The sequence below is a fragment of the Phocoena phocoena genome, chromosome 4 (assembly GCF_963924675.1).
Source record: "Phocoena phocoena chromosome 4, mPhoPho1.1, whole genome shotgun sequence".
In the NCBI taxonomy this organism is placed as follows: Eukaryota; Metazoa; Chordata; class Mammalia; order Artiodactyla; family Phocoenidae; genus Phocoena; species Phocoena phocoena.
The window spans coordinates 47,193,389-47,218,397 of NC_089222.1; the positions used below are offsets into that span (position 1 = coordinate 47,193,389).

The 25,009-nt window shown below is 39.2% G+C and overlaps 1 protein-coding gene across 2 annotated transcripts in view; it reads right to left on the reverse strand.

Moving 5' to 3' along the window:
* Window positions 1–19,550: 19,550 nt before the first annotated feature.
* Window positions 19,551–25,009, reverse strand: part of ZBBX (zinc finger B-box domain containing) — a 105,572-nt gene continuing 100,113 nt past the window's right edge. For both annotated transcript variants that reach the window (XM_065876455.1, XM_065876454.1), the window contains 2 exons: window positions 21,433–21,571; window positions 19,551–19,677 (listed from right to left, as the gene is read on the reverse strand). In XM_065876455.1, coding sequence (XP_065732527.1) covers window positions 19,551–19,677; window positions 21,433–21,571 — 266 coding nt within the window. The remainder of the gene's footprint in view (window positions 19,678–21,432; window positions 21,572–25,009) is intronic.

Below are 25,009 nucleotides of genomic sequence, written 5' to 3' on the forward strand. Positions count from 1 at the left end.
CAATTAGTAACATAAAATGAAGACTGGATGTTCTCAGTTCTAAACATGAACAAAACTATACTAATTGGTGATTTATTTTACGTTACTGTATAAATGAGTCAGGAGATCCTAAGGTAAAAATTGCACTAAAATAGAGGAAACGGCTAATTTTTCATGTAAACCACCAAAATAGTTGTCTGAAAATAACAGTTTAAATAACTAAAAATAACAGTGTGAGTCAAACTCCAGGAAATGCAGACTGTAGCTTGCTGTGTCTCTGCCTTTCAAATAATGTGTACAATTTTAAAAAAAAGAACTTATCAAAACAGAAAAAATATGCAACTCTCTACATAGGAACGCGAACTTCTAGAGAGATGTTCCCTGACTGTATGAAAAATGCTTAAGGTCTTTAACAAGGAAACGTCTGGTTCTCCTTGTTTTAGGAAGGCCTCGCATTTTAAGCACCAAGCACAAATTATGTATTACCTCTTTGAAAAGGTCAACATAGTTCTCATCTACATACCAGTTAACAATTACAAATGACGTTTGTGATTGGTGAAGCACCTGGGCTCACTTGGTGGCATGTGGTCCCTAACAGTTGTGGTGGGTGAGGAGGGACAAGGGCTACTGTCAGCGCTACATCTATCATACAGGTAATCAGTGTGAGGCTTAAGGATGTCCTGGAGATAGCCAAGGTCGCATGGCTCCTTAGTGAGAGAAGCAGGGTTGAACCTGATTCACAACCCTGACTAACAGTCTGGTGGTCTTCCTATTACACCAGGACGTTCCAAACTGTTTCAAGAAAAGCTTATCCTCATGAAATGATGTACCAGAGCAGAGAATGGGCAACTGTTCTCTTCGAGTCAGATTTGTGAGAAGCATTTTCAGGATGTGGGTTAAATAGCTGAGAAGCAGCTACTGGAGATACGCAACCTTTATTAGGATTTAATGTCTCTGTGGTTTTGTTTTAAAATGACTTAGTAAGCTGAACTAATCAACATGATCAAGTAATGGTCTATGAAATTCTATTTTAAAGCAAAGCTGTTAGATTAAAGAATCCAAAGATAAAATCTGAAACTAGTAAGCTTCTGCTCGTAATCCCCTTTATCATTTTAATGAAATTCAAACCAAGTCACAATGAAAGCTCAGAAATGAAGGGTTTAAAAAAGAAAATGTGAAAATTGATTCCGCAGAGTTTCATTTCAAATAAAGTCTTAATAGCCATTAAAACCCTGAAAATGGAGGTTCATATGACAGGCCTTTAACTGTTTTAGCAATAAGGAGGTGCCTCTGTAATCAACCAACATTTTTTGTGGTGGAAAGTGGGATGCCTATTTTACCATTCTTAGTTGAAATAACCGTCGGTGTTATTATACCCCAGAAAATCAACCCAATAACTTCCTATTCAGATCATCTTAAGGGACCCATGGTTTCATTAATTGTGAACTTTGAAATTTCCTTAGCAAACAGGAACAAAAGCTGAATATCCAACAATAGGAAACAGTTAATTAAAATATGACCTTTCCCTATAGTGGCATATTAGCTCATCAAGAATTTTTATTGACATGGAAAAATGCTCATGATATAATATTAATTGTGGAAAAGATGTGATGTCAATTGAATTAGCTTGTGAGGGCTGCCTTAACAAAATACCACAGGCTGGGTAGCTTAAACAACAGAAATTAATTTTCTCACTGTTCTAGAGGGTAGAAGTCCAAGATCAAAATGTTGGCAGCTGTTTTCTCCTGGGGCCTCTCTCCTGGGATTGCAGATGGCTACCTCCTCACCTGGCCTTTCTTCTGTGCATACTGGCTCCTGGTGTCTCTTCCTCTGCTTATACCAGTCATATTGAATTAGGGTCCCATCCTAACAGCTTCATTTTTACTTAATCACCTCTTTAAAAGCTATCTCTAGGGCTTCCCTGGTGGCGCAGTGGTTGAGAGTCCGCCTGCCGATGCAGCGGACACGGGTTCGTGCCCCGGTCCGCGAAGATCCCACGTGCCGCGGAGCTGCTGGGTCCCGTGAGCCATGGCCGCTGAGCCTGAGCGTCCGGAGCCTGTGCTCCGCAACGGGAGAGGCCACAGCAGTGAGAGGCCCGCGTACCGCAAATCTCTAAATAAGGTCACATACTGAGATACTGGAATTTGGGACTTCATCATATGAATTTTGAGGGGACATAATTTAGTCCATTACACCAATCATATGCAGAACGATTTTCCTCTGGCTAAATGTATGTGTATGTTATGACAAAAACAAAAAGGAAATATGACAAAACGTTAACAGAAATAAATGAGTAGGGTAAATGAGGTTAATTTTATTTTCATCCTTATATTCTTCTAAATTTTAAAACAATGCATGTTTATTTAAAGAGAAAGGAACCAAATTATTAGTCATGAAATATCAGGGCATCTCCTTAAGGAAGTATTACAGTGGTGAACCAAAGGAGTTCTACACTAATCTATCTATGTCCGTGATTATCTTTTTCTCTTTTCTTTTTTTTCTTTTCCTTTTTTTAAACTATAAATTATTTCTTCAGCAAAAGTCTTAGACAGTCACTGAAGGTGTAATATTGGCAAAAGCAAAACTACTCTAGTTAATGCAAGGCCATTTTCTTTGTAACCTATAAAGAATTCTGTTGCCCACAGTAAATTTTTAAGTACTTTAAGAGCATAGACTAAATCTTATTCATCTTTGAAACTTTTAATCCATAGCATAGTGCCTTCATCTGAACACATACTCAATAAATATATCAAAAGACAAGACACTGAAGTATCTCATAGCTATTTCTTAAATAAGAAGACAACAGAAAATGTATTGGATTTAAGTGCAAGCAATTCAGTTCAAGTCCTTGTTCTGTTGCATATCGTATGGGTAACTTTCATCAATCCACATAAGTTCTCTGAGTTTTGGTTTCCTCATGTGGTGGTAATGCAGAAGAAAAATCAATTTTCTTAACAGCTGGTCTAGGTCCAGGGAGAGAATTGCCTTTATTTAGAAAAAGTCTGTGATAAGGCACTTGTAATAGAAATAAGGTCCTGAGAACAGGAACCAAGACCAAAAAAAAAAAAGACGGCTTAGTTGTTTCTTTACATGAGAAAATGAGATATATTTGGTTCTTACTTTTTTTTTTTTTTCAGTACGCGGGCCTCTCACCGCTGTGGCCTCTCCCGTTGCGGAGCACAGGCTCCGAACGCGCAGGCCCAGCGGCCATGGCTCACGGGCCCAGCCGCTCCGCGGCATGTGGGATCCTCCCGGACCGGGGCACGAACCCATGTCCCCTGCATCGGCAGGTGGACTCTCAACCACTGCGCCACCAGGGAAGCCCTGGTTCTTACTTTTAAAGGGACAGTGAGAAGAGGAAGAAAAATCAAGGAGGAAATAGAAGGAGAGAAAGATGACAGCAAGATGGCAAGAGTCTGGGGACACAATATGAGATATCACAAGCATGGGAAATTTCTGCAGCGAGGCAGGAGCATGGAATAATATACAATTTTAAATTGTTAGCTGTGTAAGGTCCAATTTGACCACTCGTCAAATTTTTCAAATTTCAGTGGAGTATAATAGTTACAGCATATTGATAGTTGATGGTAAATAGTAGGGGACACGGAGGGAGAAGGGGTGACTCAATGGGAAAGGGTGAGTCCTCCTCAAGAGTAGAGCGAAGGAGCGAAGGCAACCGTGAGAAGGCGAGCCACGATGACTGCAAAAAAACTTGAAGAAGACTGTTGGGCTTCCACAGCCCATGATCAATCTCATGAAGATCTTAAGTGGTTTTGAGATCTCAAGTGATATGTGGGTCATATGTTAAATGGGATGATCACATGCTACTGCTGGCTTTATAGAATTACTGTATTAATCAAATAAGATGATAATAGTTAATATTTATACTCAACTTACTGTATGCCAAGCACTCTGAGGAGCACTCTAGATATTGTTAACCCTTTAAGCACTCACAAGAATGTCAGAAAGTTCCTACTGCAAGCTCTGTCTGCATTTTATAGGACAGAAGTCACTTGCCCTAGTTCACAGAGCTAATAAGTAATTGGTGGAGCCAGGATTCAAAACCTGTAATAAATACACTATTATAGCCCAGAATAATAATTTATGTAAATTAAAATATATTGCAAGCAATACAAGGTATCACTCTCTGGCATTTAGACAGATTGGGGAGTTAGAGTTAGGAACGGCAAGAGTGGGGAAAGTGTGTAGGATTTATCCCATCTCTCTTAAATTAATAACGCCCTCAGAGATGTGAGGTCATAGAGTTTTTCCTAGTATGATCCTCGGCATGGAACATTCTTCTGCTTACGTTGTGGAGATTGTGCCTGGCATAAGAATTTAGGCGCAGGGAGGAACTGTGGCTGAAATCCAGTCCTCTAGCCATTATTCAAACTATGTGCCCATTGGGCTGCGTCTTCCCAAGGAGGGCATCTTTTGAAACTTTACACAAAGGTGCTTGTCATCCAGAGTAGGTCCCACTTCCTCCTCTTCTCAACCTAACAATCATCTACTCATCAGTAGACTCCCTCTCCACCCCTAATATGGCCTTCCCCTCAGACTCCTCACTGCATGCCCAAATCTGGAATCCTGCTTGAGTTCACCACAATCTATACCATCCTCCCAGCCCTGCTTGTATGTAAGCCCCTTGAAGCCAAGAGCTTATTGGTTCCTAATTCCAAAATGTCCAGCAAAATGCTAGGAAAACAGTAGGTCCTCAATAAAAAGGTTTTTTCAATGAAGGAATAAAAAAAACAAATGGATTTTTCTTGGGAGAGATATATTAGGAAACCATAAGTCATACATCCTAGAAGAGATTTTGTATGAGAATCCAGAGATAAAGTTTAGTTTTAGCTCTGCACACCTTATAACCCATTGAAAATAGGTCAACTTGAAAATTCAGGCAAAATGTCTACCTTTAAATCATTATTTTATGTTTTCTTGGTCCAAGATCAAATATTTACAGCCCTTGAGAATTCATAACTTCTCTTCTGTTATTCTTGCCAAATGTGTTCTTAGCTAGCCCCATGATCAAACTTGTATATCCTTATAACTAGTAGCTCTACCTAAACTATGTGACATTAAAAGAGAATGATTTCTCTATGATAGCTAATTGTTCCAACGTTTCTTTTATGAAGTACTAAAAAAAAATTTAGCAGTAGATGAGAGAGAAATGGCTGGAGATTTTAATGCCTTAAGCACTTTAAGCTTCTCCAACCGCTCAGGTGGATCTGTTTTGGCAGACATGCCAACAGGAGGGAACATAGCGGGTGGGAAACAAGATATTAACAGGCTCAAAAGTATGCCAATTAGCAGTCCATTATCTCCACATCAGGGCTAGATTGGTTTCCCAAAAAGCCTCTGAATTAACCAGCCATCACATTCCATGTAAATCAATTGAAGATATTTACTATATTATTTTCAGACTTCTCATAAGTAAATTGATTCATATTTGTTTAATTCAATGTATTTTTGATCAACTGGTATACCAAAGGTCTTGTTGTTCTGCAGATATGATAGATATCACTTTTGAATGCTATCAAACCGCAGAAAACAGTGTGAATCTCAAATTAATCTAATTTCATAGTTTATAAAAGTTAAAAATCATCATTAAATGTGGGAGTACGTAGTTCTAACTCTGACCAAAAATATATATTTGAGAAATGTTATGGTATAGATTAAATATATAGTAGATTAACTATAGGAATATATAATTATATGAAATGTTCCTTTTGAAGTGTGTCACTTGTCATAACATTCCTGTAAATGTCAGCACCATCTCCCAATTTGACTTAAAACTTGAGAGCCACCTTCCATTACTTTCTCTTATCCATGACATCCATGTTATTGCCTGTCCAGCCTAATATTACCTTCTTTCCACCACCAGAGTTATAACATCCTCCACAAAACTTCTATCCCCCTTCCTGCCCCACAGAGGGTTTTAAGAAGTCAAGAGGTTTAGAGTCTATATATCTAAACTAGTCCAGGAAAAAGACTCTAAACCACTCTTCCTCACTTAGTTTTGCCCCATGATAATAAATTCTCCACAGAGAAGCAAGAGTGAGCTTTTTGAACCCTAAATTTAATCATGTCACCTGACTCCTTAAAGGCATCCAATGGCCTCCTACTGCAATTGAAATGAAAGGCAACTACCAGCCCACTTTTTCAGCCTCATTTTCAACCACTCTCCTCTATTCTCTGTTATTTTCTGGTGATACCAATCTTGTGTATGTCCCTAGTGTCAACTGAAAAAAAAAACGTACAATGTGAGAGTTATACGTTAAATTTTATTTGGGGCAAAATGAGGACTATAGCCCGGGAGACAGCATTTCAGATAGCTCTGAGAAGGTGCTCCAAAGAGAAAGGGGGTAAGGTCAGTATATATCTGATTTTGGTGAAGAAGGATTATATGCAATCAAGCACATATTTTTCACAGAAGTCTACTTCTAGTCACGAGGAGCAGACGTCACCATGAAAGATTTTAGTGCTTTTCTAGATATGAGTAGGTGCAAAAATTGGGTTCACAAAATCTTCTCCTGAAAATATCTATCTGAAGACCTGTTCTGCCAGTTTTTTCCCAGAACACAGAGTGCCTCATTCCTGATCTCCACCCTGAGCACCTTTCAGAGGGTGCTGAAGGTCAGTAGATGCAGCAGCTCATCATTTGATACTGTAGAGGTAGATGGCAAGTGCCAATTTGTAGGTGACACTAGAAAACTCCAAGTTCACTCTTATCCGTGTACGTTGTTCTCTCTGACTAGAACTTACTTCCCTTCCTCGTTTCATGGCCTTATACAAATAGCTAGTTTTTTCCTTACCCTTCAGATCTCAACTCATATATCATCTCTTCATAAAGGACTTTCTTGACTACTTAATCTAAAGAAGCCCCCCCCCCCAATCATTCTTTATGTTTCTTTAACCAAGTAAATATGAATGGAAGTGACATGTGTCACTTCTGGTCAAAAGTTTAAAGAGGGAATATCTGATTGCCTCATCCTCTTTCCCTGTGCCATAGTAATAATGTCCCAGATGGGAGAGATGTCATCAGCTTACTCTTCAAACCACAGTGATGTAGAGTAAAGCCTCAGTGAACCAGTGATGGATACATGGCATGAGTTGTATTAATCCACTCATTTTAAGGGGATGCTTGCTATTGCTGCATAACTCAGTCTGTCCTAATTAATGCAATCTCAGAACCCTACTTATTTCCTTTATCTCTCTAACCACAATCTATAATTAATTATTATCTTTATAGTTGGACTACCCTACTAGAATATAAGTTTCATGAGAGCTGGAACCCGTTATATGCCTACACAGGGTGGATTACATTGTAGTGCTAAATAAGCATTTGATGAATGCAGGAGAGAACCTAGGTCCTGGGAGATGCTGCTCACTGGAAAGGAAGCATACAGATCTCTCCCCTGATGAGCTGGGAGTGGTAGTCTTTGTTAATTGCCCTAAATCTGGCTAGAGAGAATCTTCAGGAAAGACAGAGCTGCACTTTGCCTAATTTCCCCTACCTCCTCTCAAAGCAGAGGCCAGCTAACCCTTTTGGTAGGCTGACTCTTACACACATTCTGGGTCTTTCCCTGTCTTTTGGGGAAGCAGTTTGTTATTCAGATATCTCATCCTCAAGTCTACCTTTACCTCAGTCCAGTCTACCCTTGGGTACCATACACCATACAAACTTTTTCACATGTAGACTCCTTTAAAACTCGGAAGAAAGCCATGGACTCTTTCCACAGTACAGTTTACAATTTCATAGGATTCACAAACTCTCTGAAGCTTCTTCAGGGACTCCTTCCCCCATATTTCCAGAGACCTCAAGGTAAGAAGTGGACTTCAATCTGATCAAGCCTCCATGTATCCCATTGTTTATGAGCTCTGTTTTGATGATCTGTTCAACACCCTGCATCTTCTCTTGCTGGGGTCCTGCCTTGATCTTACTCTGTTTACTCTCCTGAATACCAGGTGGGTGGCAGGGGCTCGGCTAATTGCTCCTCCCCTTTATCTCCAGTTTGTCTTCTGTAAGGCTGGACCATTCTCCTTGCCTATAGATGGATAATGGTACCTTCCCTGAGACCCAGTGCATGTCCCACCAAGGGAATATGTTTTTAGTCTAGGTCCTGGACCCTTCCAATCTCTTCAGGTCCATCCCGAATACACTTTCAAACACTCTAAAAGTAGAAAAAAAAATCCTCTGATATTGAGTATCTCTTAAATGAAAAGACTTTTAAAATCTCTCTTATTTGTTCAGTTCCTTATAACTATAAATGAATAAAAATAGGTTGTAGAGTCACTTCACACATTAAGAGGTTATCTCCTAAACTCCTTTCAGCAGAACCAGAGGCTACAGAGTTAAAGTGCTTCTTAAATTGATAAAAGTACATCATCAGAACAATGACTCAGCTTCTGTGTCAAGCTGAGTTTTTCCAAAACAAGGTGCTCTGCAGTCTGTCTTATGGATTTGTGCGTTATGCTGCCCTAAGCATGTTCACAGTACTATTCCACTCAATTAGAATAGCACCCATAAGAAGGGCACACTTGGGGTTGAACAGTGCTATTTAAATATTTTAGATGAGAAGTCTTTGGTGGGAGAAAAATCTTACACAAAAAAGTGATAGGGAGAAGACAGAAGTAGAGTTTCTGAACTGAAGCGTAGATAGGGGTTGTGACCCTGCCCCCTGATGCCCTCCACCCTGAGAGGTCTTCTTAGAACCACCAGCGCTCCGTGGAGCAGAGTTTGAAGCATATTGACATAAAATATTTTCTGCTTTGTTGAATCTAAGCTGCATATGACAATACAGGAGATAAATATCTCAATAAAGAGTACAGATAATGCTTCCCATCTTCCACAAAATAAAGAAAGGAAGACAGCCCATGACACTGTCAATCATTTTGCTAGATTTTCCCGGTGATGACTATTTTTCCAGGAATTCAAGAAGGCAAATCAGTGCATTGTTGTTCTGCTGAAGGACATACTCCTGCCATGTATGGTTGGCTTCAGCTTGTCCCCATGTATCAGTGGAGGTCCCCTTGCTCTTTTTCCATCCTGTCATCACTACTTAATGTATAAATTGAAAAATAGATTCCATTGTTTCCTGTCCCTTTAGGACAGAATATCAAATCCCTAGAGCTTAGAAGAATATACTGATCCCTGATGTCAAAACTTAAGATAACCTTAGCACATGAAAATTCAGAATCTTCCATCTTCAAAATTCAGAATCTTCCATCTTCATAAGTTGTCTGAATACGGAATGATAATTACTGAACTTATTAATGAAAAACCCCAAAAGACAACTGTTGCCCTCTCTATTGGGGGCTATTTCTGTCACACAAGTTTGCCCAAGACTGCTTTTCAACCTCTACCCAACTATCTTGGTTGAGATGACAAAACCTAAATCATTCTCAAGACCCAAACTGAAGATCACTTCATCTGTGAAGATGTCCTTAACACAAATCTCAGAGAGGTGAGGTCAATCTGCATTCATCAGTGCAATTATTCATGTGTGTATCCTCCTGATCAGACCATACATTCCTTGAGGCAGGATTCACACTTCATTCATTTAGCCCCAGAGCCTACTTCAGGGCCTACCACATAATGGATTGTCAAAAATGTTTATTAAGTGGATAATGCTGAATACTGATATAAATGAGGTGCCTCACAAAATTGTTTTGTATGCAGGCCTCGTCCCCTCCGCGGCACGTGGGATCTTCCCGGACCAGGGCACGAACCCGTGTCCCCTGCATCGGCAGGCGGACTCTCAACCACTGCGCCACCAGGGAAGCCCTAAGGGGTGATTTTTTAAGGTGAAGTTATGTATTTCGAGTTGGAAAGGATCACTTAGAGAGAGTATCGATATAGGAGGTCACAAGATTGTTCCCTGAGCACATCGATATTCAGAAACTGAGAAAAGGAGAAGAAGGAATTTCAGACAACACTGTAAAGCTGCAGTCTGAAAAGAAAAATCATGAGAATGTTGTGTCCCCAAGGATATGTGAAGAAGAGTTTCATAGAGGATGGAGGAGTCAACCACATCAAACGGTGCTGAGCGGCTAAGGTGAGCTCTGAGAGATATGGAGGTTGCTATGGACAAGAACACTATGATCAGATGGTGAGAACAAGAGCCTAATTTCATGGGTCAAAGAGAACACAGGGCGTGAGGAAATGGAAGTGTGTATAGACATCTTTCTCTAGAAATTTTACTACAGAGGGAGCAAAAGTGATAGTGAGGGGAATGGCTAATGAGGATAATAAGAAATCTATTTTTCAATGGAACTCACAACAATATGCTGTCCCCTCTCTAAAAAGAACTTTTTGGATTGAGCAAGAGATGGGATGAATTCTATCTCCTTTATTAACAAATCTCACACCAAATTTGTGGTGGGTATTGAAAAGGGTATTCATTCCAAAAAAAAAAAAATAGATGCTTCAACTGGATTTAAACTTTGTACAGTTGGATTCCATGAAGACAATGCAAAAACACTTCTTCTGAAGTATAATTTATGTTGACTGGTATTGTATAAACAAGTAGAATAATTTCTCTAAATCCAATTGAAAAACTAAAGCACTTCTATTTCTAGACCAGAAAATACCATACAGTGAAAATTTGACCATTTGGTACGATTGTAATCTATCGTTCTTGTTTATGGAAAAATAAAATAAAATTTTATCTATTCAAAGAAGTCTCAGTGAGTCAGATACTTTAATTTATGAAAAGATAGGAAATATTTTTTGGAAATATGAAAAATTAAATTGAGACCTTTTTAACTAGCTTTATGTCAAATTTGTCTTTTACGTAACAGTGCAATGAACCGTTTCACTAATACCAAGTAAATGTGTTTTTAATGATGTTATAATAAACCTAAAATCTTGAGAGGAGAGTGATGCTGTCAAAGTATAATTGTCTCAAACTTGGAAAATAAACCATTTACCCCTAGTGCAATGTTTATTTGTGGATAAATGGCTCATTTTCACCTTGGTATTTAGCTAGCAGGAGGAGACATATCCTTGGTAAAAGTTCTGTCATCATTACTCCTTATTTTAATCACAAGCATCTGGTTGAGGTTTCATTCCTCCTCTATAAAGAAGAAAATGGGGCCATTTAAAAAAACCAATAGGGCTTCCCTGGTGGCACAGTGGTGGAGGGTCCGCCTGCCCATGCAGGGGACATGGGTTCGTGCCCCGGTCCGGGAAGATCCCACATGCCGCGGAGTGGCTGGGCCCGTGAGCCATGGCCGCTGAGCCTGCGCGTCCGGAGCCTGTGCTCCGCAACGGGAGAGGCCACAACAGTGGGAGTCCCGCGTACCGCAAAAAAATAATAATAATAAAATAAAATAAATAAAATAAAAAACCAACAAAGGGGAATCTGTGTGAGACAGGCTGTCAGACTCATCTGGCCCTGGATGGCAGGCAAGCCAACGGGAGGCGCCTGCCACATTTGTACCATTGCTTTTGAGAGTCTGCTGGGACCTCCAGAGACTACTCTGCCCCAAGGGGAATTTGGTGTGAAATTTCCTTTCATATTTGTCAAGTAGATCAGTCCTGGAAATGAAAAAGTGTCTGTGATAAGGACATTATAGAACAAAATTAGAATGAAGCTCCAGGTTACTCACTTCCAGCAATGGCTTTTTGAGAATGGAGTAATATTTACACTCCAGTCACATGGGGGAGGATGGCCTGGAGGAGGCCTAGTAAGAGCACCTGCACTTCACGTTGATGCTGTCTGAGACGAGGTACCACCTGCACTGTCCCCATACATCAGGGTGATCCTGACATGCCACCAACCCTTCATACCCTCTCCTTTACTGTCCTTCTCCGCACACCCACCCCGTTTTTACAGCTCGGTCCTACAAACCTCCTCTCCTTGACTTTGTGCTCCTTCCCTGTGGGTCTTTCAGGGAGGTCTGTGGCGTACCAGACCCACTTCACTTTTTAAAACTGCCTTTAATCATAGCCCTGGGCCTGTTGAGATGCAAAGGCCATGTAACAAGTTGCCCTTCCCTCTATCCACTCCCTCACCATGGCCTGGCAACAATTGTTTGAGCCTGACCCAGCCCTGGGCCCTCCTTAGGCAACCACATTACCTGGTTTGCAAATATAAACTGGAACAATCTAGCTTCTCTCTCTAGAATTGGAACTGAAAAACCAACTCAAGAGACTGAGACTGTTAGCTGTCTGAGTAGTGCTGAGAGGGAGGCTGTGAGCAGATAAGAGGCCTGCATGAACATTAATAAATTAAATCCCTGTGCATAAGCAGAAAGGACGAGTGAACGTAGGAAGTCAGTCAGTAGGGAGAAACAGAACTAACTTGCCCCCGAAAATCAAGGACCCATGTGTGTCCACGACCATCCTGGTGGAGAACTGTCTCAGGTCCAGGAACCCTAAATCCCTGTGAGGCCAACTCTTCTATAGTTCCTGTTCTTGGATTTCCATACAATTCCACTTCTCATTAAAATAAGCCCACTTTAAGTATCTTGAGTGGTTTCCACACATGAGGAAAAAATTCTAACTAGAATTCAGTTGGCAATACAGGCAGCTAAGGTTGGATAATGTTTGGATACCTTCCAAAGAACTGAGGAGGAGAAACTATCTTCTCTCTGTGGTTCTCTGGTGTCTGGTTTTAAACCAAAGATATAAAAATCCAGTCACATATCTTAACAACATTTAACATTCTGTGACAACATAAATCTCAGAATACCAGCCTGAGAGAGGGCCCAGAGACCTCCTAGGACACTAGGCCAAGGGTCTCTAACTTTTCTCACAGAATTCTTTCTTCAGGGGGCTTCCCTGGTGGCGCAGTGGTTGAGAGTCCGCCTGCCGATGCGGGGGACGCAGGTTCGTGCCCCGGTCCGGGAGGATCCCACATGCCGCAGAGCGGCTGGGCCTGTGAGCCATGGCCGCTGGGCCTGCACGTCTGGAGGCTGTGCTCCGCAACGAGAGAGGCCACGGCAATGAGAGGCCCACGTACCGCAAAAAAAAAAAAAAAAAAAAAAAGAATTCTTTCTTCAGTTTTACAAAGAACCTCTTTATATAAAAAAATATCCAACTACAGATGCATCTGTAGTTGGGCATTTGTTGGGCATCCCCTTGATACCCTCCCACCAGATCAAGAAACCTTAACAGTTCCCAGAACTCAGTTTGAAAGCAATTAACCTCTCATTTTATATGTGGACTATAAAGGATTTAAGCACTGCCCTATGGGAACATAAACACAAGGCTTTACCTCTGAAACCATCTGTAATCTCTGGCTCTACTGTACAAATATTCAGCAGTCCTATAAGAAGAAATTATTTTATATTTGTTCTCTACGTGTTCTTGTGAAAATTTCCATTATAGGTTTCAAAATAGCCTAATATTGGAACATTCATCTGAGACAAATATTTCCTATCACAGTATTTTTAACAGAATGCACTGAAAGTCTTTGCTAAAGCAGATTGGATTTGGGCACCAGCCCAAAGACTGAACTTTTAGGAGATGTGGAATGTGTTTCAAGAAGCCCTAAGGTGAAAACTTGAAGCTGAACAATGATGACGTCTCTGTATTGTGTAACTCGTCTTTCAGACTAAAAAAGAGGTACGGTTTCTGTAAGAAATTGAATGATATAAGCATAGCAGTGTCTCTTAAATTTGACTTATTTAAATCTCAAAAGGTGTTTCTACCACATATTTCAAACCACATTAACTTCAAAATCCATATATTCTGAAAGCAAGAAGCTGTGGATCAGTGATGAGAATAACATTCTCTAACAGAGAGGCCAGTTGCCCCAGTATCCACTCTCCCCATCTTCCCTAGCAACACAGCCCCAGTTTTATTTTGAGCAGCAATGTGACCACATTGCTACAGTTCCAAGCTCCCTTGCGTCTAGACATGGCTAAATTCTGGCCAATAAGATGTAAGCAGAAGTGTTGTGTGAGATTTCCAGAAAGGCTGGTTGCAAGCAAACTGCCTCAGCGAGGAGGTGCCTGTCTTTCTCTCCCCACTGCCGCCTCTCTCGGTGCCTCAAACTCAGATTGTGATGGCCAAAGATCTACAACCTTCTCCTATGACAAGAGGACCTTGAGGATGGAAACAACATAGTGAGATGTACTGCCCGAGGAGCTCTTAGGTGCCTAATCCCACACTTGACATACAAGGGGAACACACTCCATGTTATTCCACTGTTCTTTGATGTTACCTATAATATAAAATTAAACCAAATCCTAATTGATTCAGTAGTCTAACTTACAAGATATTCTTCCAGGGCTACAGCATAGGAGGTCAGAGGAGAAAGTAGATGTGATGATTGCTTTAGAAGAATAAAATGTGCATCTGTTTATCTCATGCCTCCACTTGCAGCTCTCTTCTTTTAAGTACAGAAGCTGTTTAAGAACTCTGCAATCGTTTGAATAAACAACAAAACGTTATCCTATAAAAGTATTACATTTACCTAAATAATGTGAAATTATATCCAAACTCACCTTAAAACATCTCTTTCACACTTAACTAATTTTGAATATATAAGGTTTAGTTAATTGTAAATAGGGATGAAATACATTTCCCCTCTTAGAAATCTTTCTAAGCATTTGTATGTAGAATAATGTGTATTTGTTTTCTGGATAGAAAACAGTTCACATATTGCTTCCTTCTGGGAGAAATAAGGGCATATAGAGAGCACTTTCACACTGATGTTTCCATAACTGTTATTGTATAGTATATGTATCTGAAAAAAAAACCCCACAAGATAATCCCATCAATCAATTAATTCTTTTCATTTTAAACATAACTGTCACCTCGTGGAGAATATTAAGAAGATTCTCTCCTTTTCCTTAATATGAAAGACATTTGCATTAAAAGAAGAGGATCTTTATTTCCTTAGAGTTCATCTATGCCTGCTGGTTATTCCCCAGCTAAAGCCATAATCCTGTTTGCAACATCATAATCATTTACCCAGCGAACAATCAGGGTGTCACTAACAAAGAATTATGACTTTAGGTAGGGGATAAACTACAGGCACAGATGAACTCTGAGGAAATAAAGATTGTTTTCATGCAAATGTGGCTAGTAATAAATAACAGGGATGAAAATTATGATGAAACAGAATACTCTATAAAAACGGATTTGGGGAGGTATAAATAGTATGTTTTTTAAATTTCTCCTTTCTGGAAGTATGATGCACAGGGTGTTTATAAAGTACCAGTGCAATTATAATACTCAAAAACTCTGAATTTGCATGATAGAAGAAATCTATAAACACAGGGAAATAACGTTTCAGAAAGATTTTTAACAAAATCAGATATTTCGATTTTAACAAAAACACCAGCTTTATACAATATTCAATCTAATTGCCCAACTCACTGAATGCATTCTTCACTTTTGATAGTGAGTGATTTTTATGGATCATTTATGTCAACTTGGTTCTAAATTCACTAATCCATCCTCTAATTTGTCTGTATATTCCATGATTGTAGGGTAAACTCATGAGAAATGATAATAAGCATGGTAGGGCCCTTTACAGTTCCCAAAGGGATTCTGCACTCATTACTGCACTTTATGCTCACACCATCTTTTTTTTTTTTTTTATCTGTGCCACGCGGCATGTGGAAGCCTAGTTTTCTGACCGGGGATCGAACCTGTGCCCCCTGCAATGGAAGCACGGAGTCGTAACCACTGGACTGCCAGGGAAGTCCCCACACCATCTTTTGAGCTAAGTCAAGACAGTCTTTTTCTCCAATTCATGAAGAAACATGTTCAAATAAGTAATCTGCCGTCTAGTAAACAGTGTAACCTGATAATCTGTGTTTCTCACACTACATATATCATGCTGCCTCCCCTCAGGAAAAGTTAGGGAGTGAGACAGCTTATCAGTTGAATCCTGCACATTCATTCATTCATTCATTCGTTACTAATGACCACCCAATCTCAGCCAGGCACATGATAGGGGCTAAGCTAATAGAGTGGTGAACAAAACAGATATAATCCATGTTCTATAGAACTGTATCATCTAGTTGAGAGACATACATCAAAAAAACCCCACACAAATAAATTAATAAGTGTTACAAGGAAAAAGTAGGATGCTGTGAGAAAGAATAAAAGGAACAAGGGGAATTAATTTAGATAGACGTTAGAGAGTCTCTTGAGAAGGTACATTCTGAGACCTTGGAGATGAGAAATTGCATGTGCCCAAAACCAAGATGAGCTAAGCATTGCTCAAGATCTTTCCAACAACTGAATCATAGGGACAAAGAGAACTGGTTTTTCTGAATCAAGGCATTATTTAAAATATTTAAGCACATTATTTCAGAGATGGAGCCATTGTGTAACATTCATGTGTTTAAGAAAAATTTTGTGTACCTCACATATAAAACACAGAATTAGGTGGTCTTAAAGGTGGGGTGTGCCACTGGCCTGTGTTGTGTGACACACAGAGTGCACCAGATGTAAATGACTTCAGTGAATATCAAACAACATATTAAAACTATCAAATATAATTTAATTTCAATTTGTTTCTATCATGTGTATGGCCAGAGTTATAAAATTACAGAATTTCCTATAGCTATACACCAGAGGCAAATCTGCATATAAATTGCTAAATCCTAACATGCATGTAAAATCATATGATCAGTTGTCCAGTAGTTGCTAGAAGCACACTATACTAACTCTAGAATTAGGAATATGGTTGTGATTCTTCTAGAATGTCTGTCACTCTCTCAATTCCACAGTCAGAACTAGGTGCATGCCTTTCACAGTGATTTTTAAGCTTGATCTCCCAGATGAGAGAGCACATTGAAGCTGCTTCGGGCAAAGACCCTAATCTTATTTAGTTTTTATTTCCTCATTAGACTAATGGCAAATGAATTAAGGAACTTTTCTAAATGTCTGGTTATGGGAAGCAAATAAAGGCAGAAGGGGGTCTGCTCTGCCCCAGAGGACCCTCATGTTTAATTTCAATGTCATATTAAAAGTCAAATGAAAAGTCATTGGTACACTCCTTATTTCAAATTCTGGCCAGAAATGTACTGACGACAACCAATTACCAGCTTAATTTTTATTTCAAAATTCTTATATTGTAAAAGGTAATGGCATCTTATAAAATCTCCTTCTGAGCTAGTTTATAAAAAACTCAAGCTATGGCCAAATACACAGAAGGAATAGTAGTGGTTCTACTTTCCTAATGAGAATAAGACAACATCTCCTGTCTTTTTGTCTGAGAAAAAACATTGGAGTTTTATAAATTGCACCCAGAGGAACAATTTTCTTTTCCATCAAAAGGGAAAAGGAAGATGTCTTAGAACAAAGGAGGAGAGGGGAAGCCAAGAAACTTTAAACCTGAGCAGACACGTTAAAAAGAAAAACTACCTTTTCCTTTCTGAACAGATGAAGAGGAAATCTCCATTTAAACTTAGATACTAAAATTCAGAAAGCTAGCAGCCTCAGGATAAGATGCCAGAAGGGCTTTTGACACGAATGACAAAGATTCAAGGGTGACTCACTGCTGTCTCTCTATGGGATTGCAGTAGAAGTACTAAGAGAACAGTAACAATTACAGAGGAGTCACGCTCTTAATTTTAAGATATTTCTTCTGAAAAATTTTAGTCTGATACTATGATTGGCTTCCCTGATTACTTATTATTCACTTTTGTTAATCACTTTTAATAAATGGCATTTTTATGCTAAAAGACATAGAAAGGGCTATAGGTTCTCTTCACCATCATTTTCTATCCTGTCAGTAGATGATGTTTGTGAATGCCAGTACAATTTTTTGATGCTGTGAAAAAAGTATCCAAGATCAATTTACACTAAACAAACATCAGTCCTGTGTAAGAGGTTTCTACCCAGAATCTCAGAATTTAGAATCTTGGAGTACTACTCAGAAGAAGGGTTTGAACCCCGAGATATGACTATACTGTGGTGATAGCATAACCAACCTGTAGGGATGTTTTTCTGATAGGTCAACAGACTCCTTAAGGGGAAAGTGTCCTAAAGTGTCACAGAGGGACATCCATAAAAATCCTCCCATGTCGTCTTCTGCTCTTTTTTAAGCCCTTGCATTATAAAATTACGTAAAACCTTGAACACCTACCAACTCCAAGATCCACTACCACTCAAGACTAGCAAAACACTTCCAAATGTGTTATTTTCTTTGGCTACCACAACAGTCCTTCAAACTGACTATGTTTGAATTAGTCAGGGTTCTCCAGAGAAACAGAACCAATTGTGATGGCTAGCAAATTCAAAATCTATAGGGCAGGCTGGCAGGCTGGAGGCCAGGGAAGAGCTGATGTCGCAGCTTGAACCTGAAATCAGTCTGAAGGCAGAATTCTCTCTTCCTTAGAGGATTTCAGTCTTCTTTCTCTTAAGACTTTCAAACGATTGGGTGAGACCCACACACACTATGGATGGTAACCTGCTTTACTCAAAATCTATTGATTTAAATGTTAATCTCATCTAAAAAATACCTTCACAGAAACATCTAAAATAAAATGTGACCAAATATCTGAGTACCTTAGCCTGGCCAAGTTGACACAAAACATTAACCTTCACACCGACCCTCCCCAAATAAGATACTTAGGGAATCTTTTCTGTGTTTTACTAGAACAGAGAATGGCAAGTATTATGTCCACTTTATTTTAGGTCCCCTTTTTCTCCTCCAGCAGAAACTTTTGATGTTACCAGAACTTCTATAAATGTCAAAAACACCAATACAAAAAAAAAAAAAAAACTGTAATCACCAAAGTAAAAACTGGATTCCAGGCTCAATTAATGATACTACCAAGTATAACTTGGCTATCAAATGTACATTGATGACATAATTATTTAAAATGTAATTTAACAATTAGTGTTACTTTAAAGATAATCATTTACTAATTTATATAATATTATACATCAAATGTACTTCAATAAAAATAGTTAATTAATTTTAAAAAGATAATCATGTATCATCTTATGATAAGTTCTTAGAGACATAATTATAACTTACTTTTTATCAATTTCCTTTTTTTAATTTAATTTTATTTATTTTTTTATACAGCAGGTTATTAGTTATCTATTTTATACATATTAGTGTATATATGTCAACCCCAATCTCCCAATTCATCACACCACCGCCACCCCCCGCCACTTACTTTTTAAATTTCACTAAATTTTACTAATATGATCTGCGATATAGATTAGTATTTGACATACAATATACCATTTGGAAGAAAAAGCCCTTAAACTTGTAATTTCACTAACTTTTATTAGTCTGCAAACCTTGAAGTATCAGAGACAATCATCAAAGTCTCCAGGGCTTCCCTGGTGGCACAGTGGTTGAGAGTCCGCCTGCCGATGCAGGGGACATGGATTCGTGCCCCGGTCCGGGAAGATCCTACATGCCGTGGAGCGGCTGGGCCCGTGAGCCATGGCCACGAGCCTGCGCGTCTGGAGCCTATGCTCCGCAACGGGAGAGGCCACTACAGTGAGAGGCTGCGTACGGCAAAAAAAAAAAAAAAAAAAAAAAATATCCAGCACCTGGACACGTAATCACTTGATTACTTTTTTCAGTTGTTCGCTTTATTCTGGGTGCAAAATGGAAAAAGTAATGAACAAATGATCATTAGGTACTCTTTGACCACGAGAGTGTAATGACATGTTGCTCGTCAAGAAAATCTTCTTCCTCCTCATCCGTACTGCTTTCAGAAACTGTCAGCAAGGACTGGATTTCAGTATCTTTTTCAGAAGAGCTGGAAATACATGAAAAGATCAATACACAATATACAGAACCAGGTTTCAACTCTTCATTTATCTTCTGATCAATACTATACACACTGAAGTCATCGGAGGCAGGCAGACGTGAGGGGGCTGTCTTAGACTGAGACCATAATTTTCGATGTGCCCAATACACCAAGCCTCCTTGTAGTGAGAGATCCCCATCATTCTCCCTCTCCCAAGAAATAAAGCCACAGTGGAACCAAGGAGAGAAGATTTTATGGTCTCTTGTGTCGTTCATTGATGATTCAGAAGGTACTTCACAAACTTACAGAGCCTCTGGGACATCATTAAGAACATTCATCATTACATTGGCTCTTTAACAGAATCCCAGTGAATAGACTGCCAGATAAATCACCTCTTTTGGGTATGGTAAATTAGGACTATGTGGATAGCCAGTCAAGATATGCCAAAGCCAAAATTCAGAACAGAAATTATATAGTTATTTTATTTTATGGTGGAAAGGAACTCGTGGAAACTCTAGTGTGTTGCTGTCTGAAGTTTGGGGAAAGACATAGAATGGGGGAACAGAGAAGAGCCTGCATAGTTCAGATATTTTGGTCCAAGTTATCTAGAATTTCAGCCGATGTATGCTACTAAATAATATATAATAGTTCACCCTGTGACAGATAGAACTCTTCTTTGGATTTTATGCCCAACACAGGCTAAACCAGCATTTCCTAAACTCTTGTTGGTGGACCAGTTCATATCTAACTGTGATTAAAAAAAAAAAGTTTTCACTGGTCTGAGAAAAGAAGGACAAGGTAATAACTTTTTCATGAAATTTTTAATTTTAAAGAACTGTGCTTTATTCTATTAGTATATTCTCCTTATATTTAGTACTAAATGTTTTTCCTTTTATGAAACGGTGGTGAGAGCATGAAGTTGGTTTAGTTACTTTGTTCTTAATGACTTTTTTAGGGAAAAAATAGCAACTTTACATTGATCCCTTAAAAAAATATATTCGTGGTGTTAGAAATGCAAAAATCCTCGGACCACAGCTAAATGATTTCCTCCTTCAGAAAGACAAAGTAATGGACTCTTGATTCCCTTTTACTGCAATATTAGACTTCAACCAATCAAAGGAATTTACAATTCAAGGGATTTTAATTTTACATTTATCTCAGTCTTTTTAGAAGAATCCCTCTTCCTTTTTCAGGGAATTCCAGTATGTCAAAAGTAGCCTGATATGACAGACTACTTTTCTAAAGATTTATTAGTATAACCCATGTTCCTTATAAACAGATCACCGTCTCTAAATAAATGTTCTTATGTAAGGAAACAACGAAGTTATACAGATTAAAATATGCTATCATTAATGATCTAGGCTTGATTTCAAGGAGACTTCTCAATATTCCATTCTATACATTGAGTAAGAGGCTATTAAGGCAAAGTGTTGAAATTCAGTAAGTTAATGAATGCAAGCAAGGCAACTGTTTTTCAATATAAGAAGAAATGCTGAAGGATTATTAAATTCCAAATGTTTTTTCATTTTCCTGACACACATTGTACAGCAGAGAATTATCTTCACGTTAAAGTAAAAACTTCATAAGCCTTTCACTAAATCCTGATAATAGGTCAGCAAAGGACCTAAACATTTTACAAAGAATGGACATATAAAGTACACACATGAGGACAATCTTTCTTTTTGTAGTAAAGATAACTAGGTGGGGCTTGTCAAAAATTTTATTATGCACTGTCTGTAAATATAAGCTGCAGATTTAACCTACCTCTGTTCCTCAACTCCACATGGGTCCGTCGCACGTGAGCTCTTACGGAAATTCTGGGTAGTCTGACTTGTATTCAGCGAATGGTTGTTGAAGGCTGGTAACTCTTCTGAGGTTAGGCTGTAAAGTTTTTCTGAAGGATCTGAAATATTTTATTTCATGCATTGTCAACACATAAATTCAAGAAACAAATGTACAGCATATGGTGCTGGAAGTTTACTCAAAGTAAACTACAAGCAGTACAAAGATGGTCAGTACAGATTTTCAATCATCTCAGTTTCTCAGTGTTGGTGGGGTGGGCTGAATGTGAGGTATGTTTGATCTGCGATTCCAAATGAGGGCATGGGTATCGTCACGTTAATCACACTGACTTATTTTTAGCAAATTTCCCAATTTTTTCAGCTTTTTTGAGATACAATTGACATGTAACATTGTGTAAGTTTAAGGTATACAACAATGTGTTGATTAGAGACACATATATTGTAAAATGATTACCACCATAGTGTTAGCTTATACCTCCATCATTCCACATAACTCCCATTTCTTTTTTGTGGTGAGAACATTTAAGATCTTCTCTCCTAGCAACTTTCACGTATACAATACAGTATTACTAACTATAATCACTATGCTGTACATTGGATCCCCGGAAGTTATTCATCTTATAACTTATTCATCTTATAAGTTTATACTGTTTGACTAACATCTCCCCATTTCTCCCACTCTCCTCTCCTGGTAACCACCACTTTTCTCTGTTTCTATGATTTTGGCTTTTTCTGGGTCCACATAGAAGTGATATTTGTATAGTTTTGGATAGTGTAGTATAGACAGTATTTGCCTTCCTCTATCTGACTTACTTTACCCACCCACATTGATTTTTTAGTATACGAATTTTGATTTTTTGACATTTTAAGTGTCAAATGCCCTGAAAATTCCCAAAATTCCAAAGAAAATCAAGTGAGCCTCTTTAAAGTTACAATACTGGGCAACTCCTAAACTTGCCTGAATGTTAAATACTTTATTATATCTTTTTATCTTCTAAGAATTAAAAGGTTTGCCCACACACAGTCTGAGTCAATGGTTAGTCTTGGAAAAGCTATCCTTTCTTTTTAGACTTCCTTGCTTTGTTTGGGTAGGTAATAGCCATGTGTATGTGAAAGGGGTGAAGCCTTAAATCTTCTTCATTTTCATGAATCTGGCCAGTGATTCAGCCTGAGTAAGGACAAATAGTACAAGCTAAATAAGCAAACATATACTTATATGAACTACCAAAAAGTCAAGTATAGAAATAAATACAATTGCTATGTTAGGTCATAATGCCCTTGTTTTGTCATTGATAACGTTGTAAGAGCCATCTAACTTATACATGAGGTTATGTTATGGAGACTTTTAAAACTGTTAAAACTACTGGCTGCTGTTCCTCCCTTCACTCTTATGACAGCGCCAAGATCAGAAGGACCAAACATCAGACTACGAGTATTATACACTTGACAAAAGATACTTTTGTGGTGGGGGGCTGGTTAGAAATAACTTGAAGTTTTTTGTGTTTTTGTTGTTGTGGTGGTGGTACGCGGGCCTCTCACTGTCGTGGCCTCTCCCGTTGCGGAGCACAGGCTCCGGACGCGCAGGCTCAGTGGCCATGGCTCATGGGCCCAGCCGCTCCGCAGCATGTGGGATCCTCCCACACCGGGGCACGAGCCCGTGTCCCCTGCATCGGCAGGCGGACTCTCAACCACTGCGCCACCAGGGAAGCCCAACTTGAAGTTTTTAAGCAAGCAGAGCTTCCCCTACAGAAGGTAACTTAGATTATTCCTTCTGCAGGGTAGAGCTCAATACATTTACGACTGGAAGTGTCCTTAAAATCCCAGTGACTTCTAAATTACGATACGTGGAGAAATTCAGCAGGCTGAGGGATAAGGCTGCTGCTCCCACCGCCACCCCAAAGCAAGCAGGACAGCTTTCCCTGGTCTCGTTTATGGTTGGGAACTCTCTATAAGATTAACTTTGAGAAAAACAAAAGATTCCTCAGCTAAAATTTTTGTCCCATCCCCACTTGCTGGAGATTAGGAAATTGAGGGCCCACTGGGGATTGATAACTTATTCAAAGTCATGTAACTACATAACAGAAGAACTGGAACTCAACCTAAGCTCTTTTAGCTCACCGAAATAATAAATCACTATGTTCCAGAATCTAATTCTTTAGCATTAGGCTACTATCTTCTCTCCTGTTTTTCCACAAGATGAAAAAACAGGCAGGCAAGGTCCCTTCACATACCCTGGTGATAGAGAATGTTACCCGTGGGAAAGCAGTCAATTCAGAATTTGGCATTGGTAGAACCACAGTGCTAAAACCCAATGGTGATACTTAGACCTAAGGAATCCCACCAGGAGAGATATTCAACCTCTGTTAGGCATCTGAGTCCTAACTGAATGAGTACAGAGCTAATTCAAATTGTGCAAATAGGATGGGACTATTTTTGTAAAATTATTCATTCTCAAAATTATATTTCAGAATACCTTGTGACGTTAGCAGGAACAAAGGTGACATCACTTGACTTTCAAGGCAGAGAAAAATAAAACTGCTAACAAAAACCCTACTGCAGGTTCGCGTTAAAACCTAAGAGGTCAACCGTACAAAAACCTAAGTCTTCTGATTTTCCTCATACAGGACCAAGGAAGATGCATTGATGTTTACATTGGAGATTTTACTTTATAACTGTCAAGTCAGCTGATTGTTGAGGAGTGTACTGAAATTAAATCTTTTCTATCCCTGGAGTAAGAGTGTATGTTCTCTGATCACTGAAGAATCTCTTAAAGGCAATAATAAAGAATGGCCAAGGAGGAAAATTGACTAAATACAAAGTTCTACAGTGTATTTCTAAAACTCAGGTCATTTAAAACATGTACATAAAACTTTATTCTACGGGGAAATAAACACATATGAATATGGGGATATATGTATACGTATAGCTGATTCACTTTGTTATACAGCAGCAACTAACACAACAATGTAAAGCAATTATACTCCAATAAAGCTGTTAAAAAAAAAAAAAAAGAAATGAAGTAAAGAAGAAAGGCAGGACCAAAGAAACAGGTTAAAAACTTCAAAGAACAAAAACAAAGCAGACAGGCTATTTCCCAATAAGGAATTGACCACCAACAACAAAAACAAGAACTAGATACACATACAAAGGACACCCCAATGTTCGGGAGGTGTGACAACCAGCACCCTCGCCCTGTAACCTGTGAGCCTGTGCCCAGCCCGCCAGCGTCTTCCTCCTCACCCACTGTCTTGCTTTCTTTATCCTCCACCCCTTCTCTCCTTTGCCTTCACTTTGCCCACACCCTCTCCCTCTCAAGTGACCATAATAGTGATTTGAAGGAAGGATTTCACACTGTTTAAGTGGCACTGTGGTCTGGTGGTAAGACAAAGGAATGTGGGGCAGACTTGCCTGGGTTTGTGCCTGGGGGCTTCTGAGCACCCAGGGGAGGCAGTTACTGCGCCATCCAGAGCCTCAGTTACTGTAGCCACACAGGGGGGACTAAAAGCAGCACCGGCCCCATCTACCTCACGGGGTAGCTG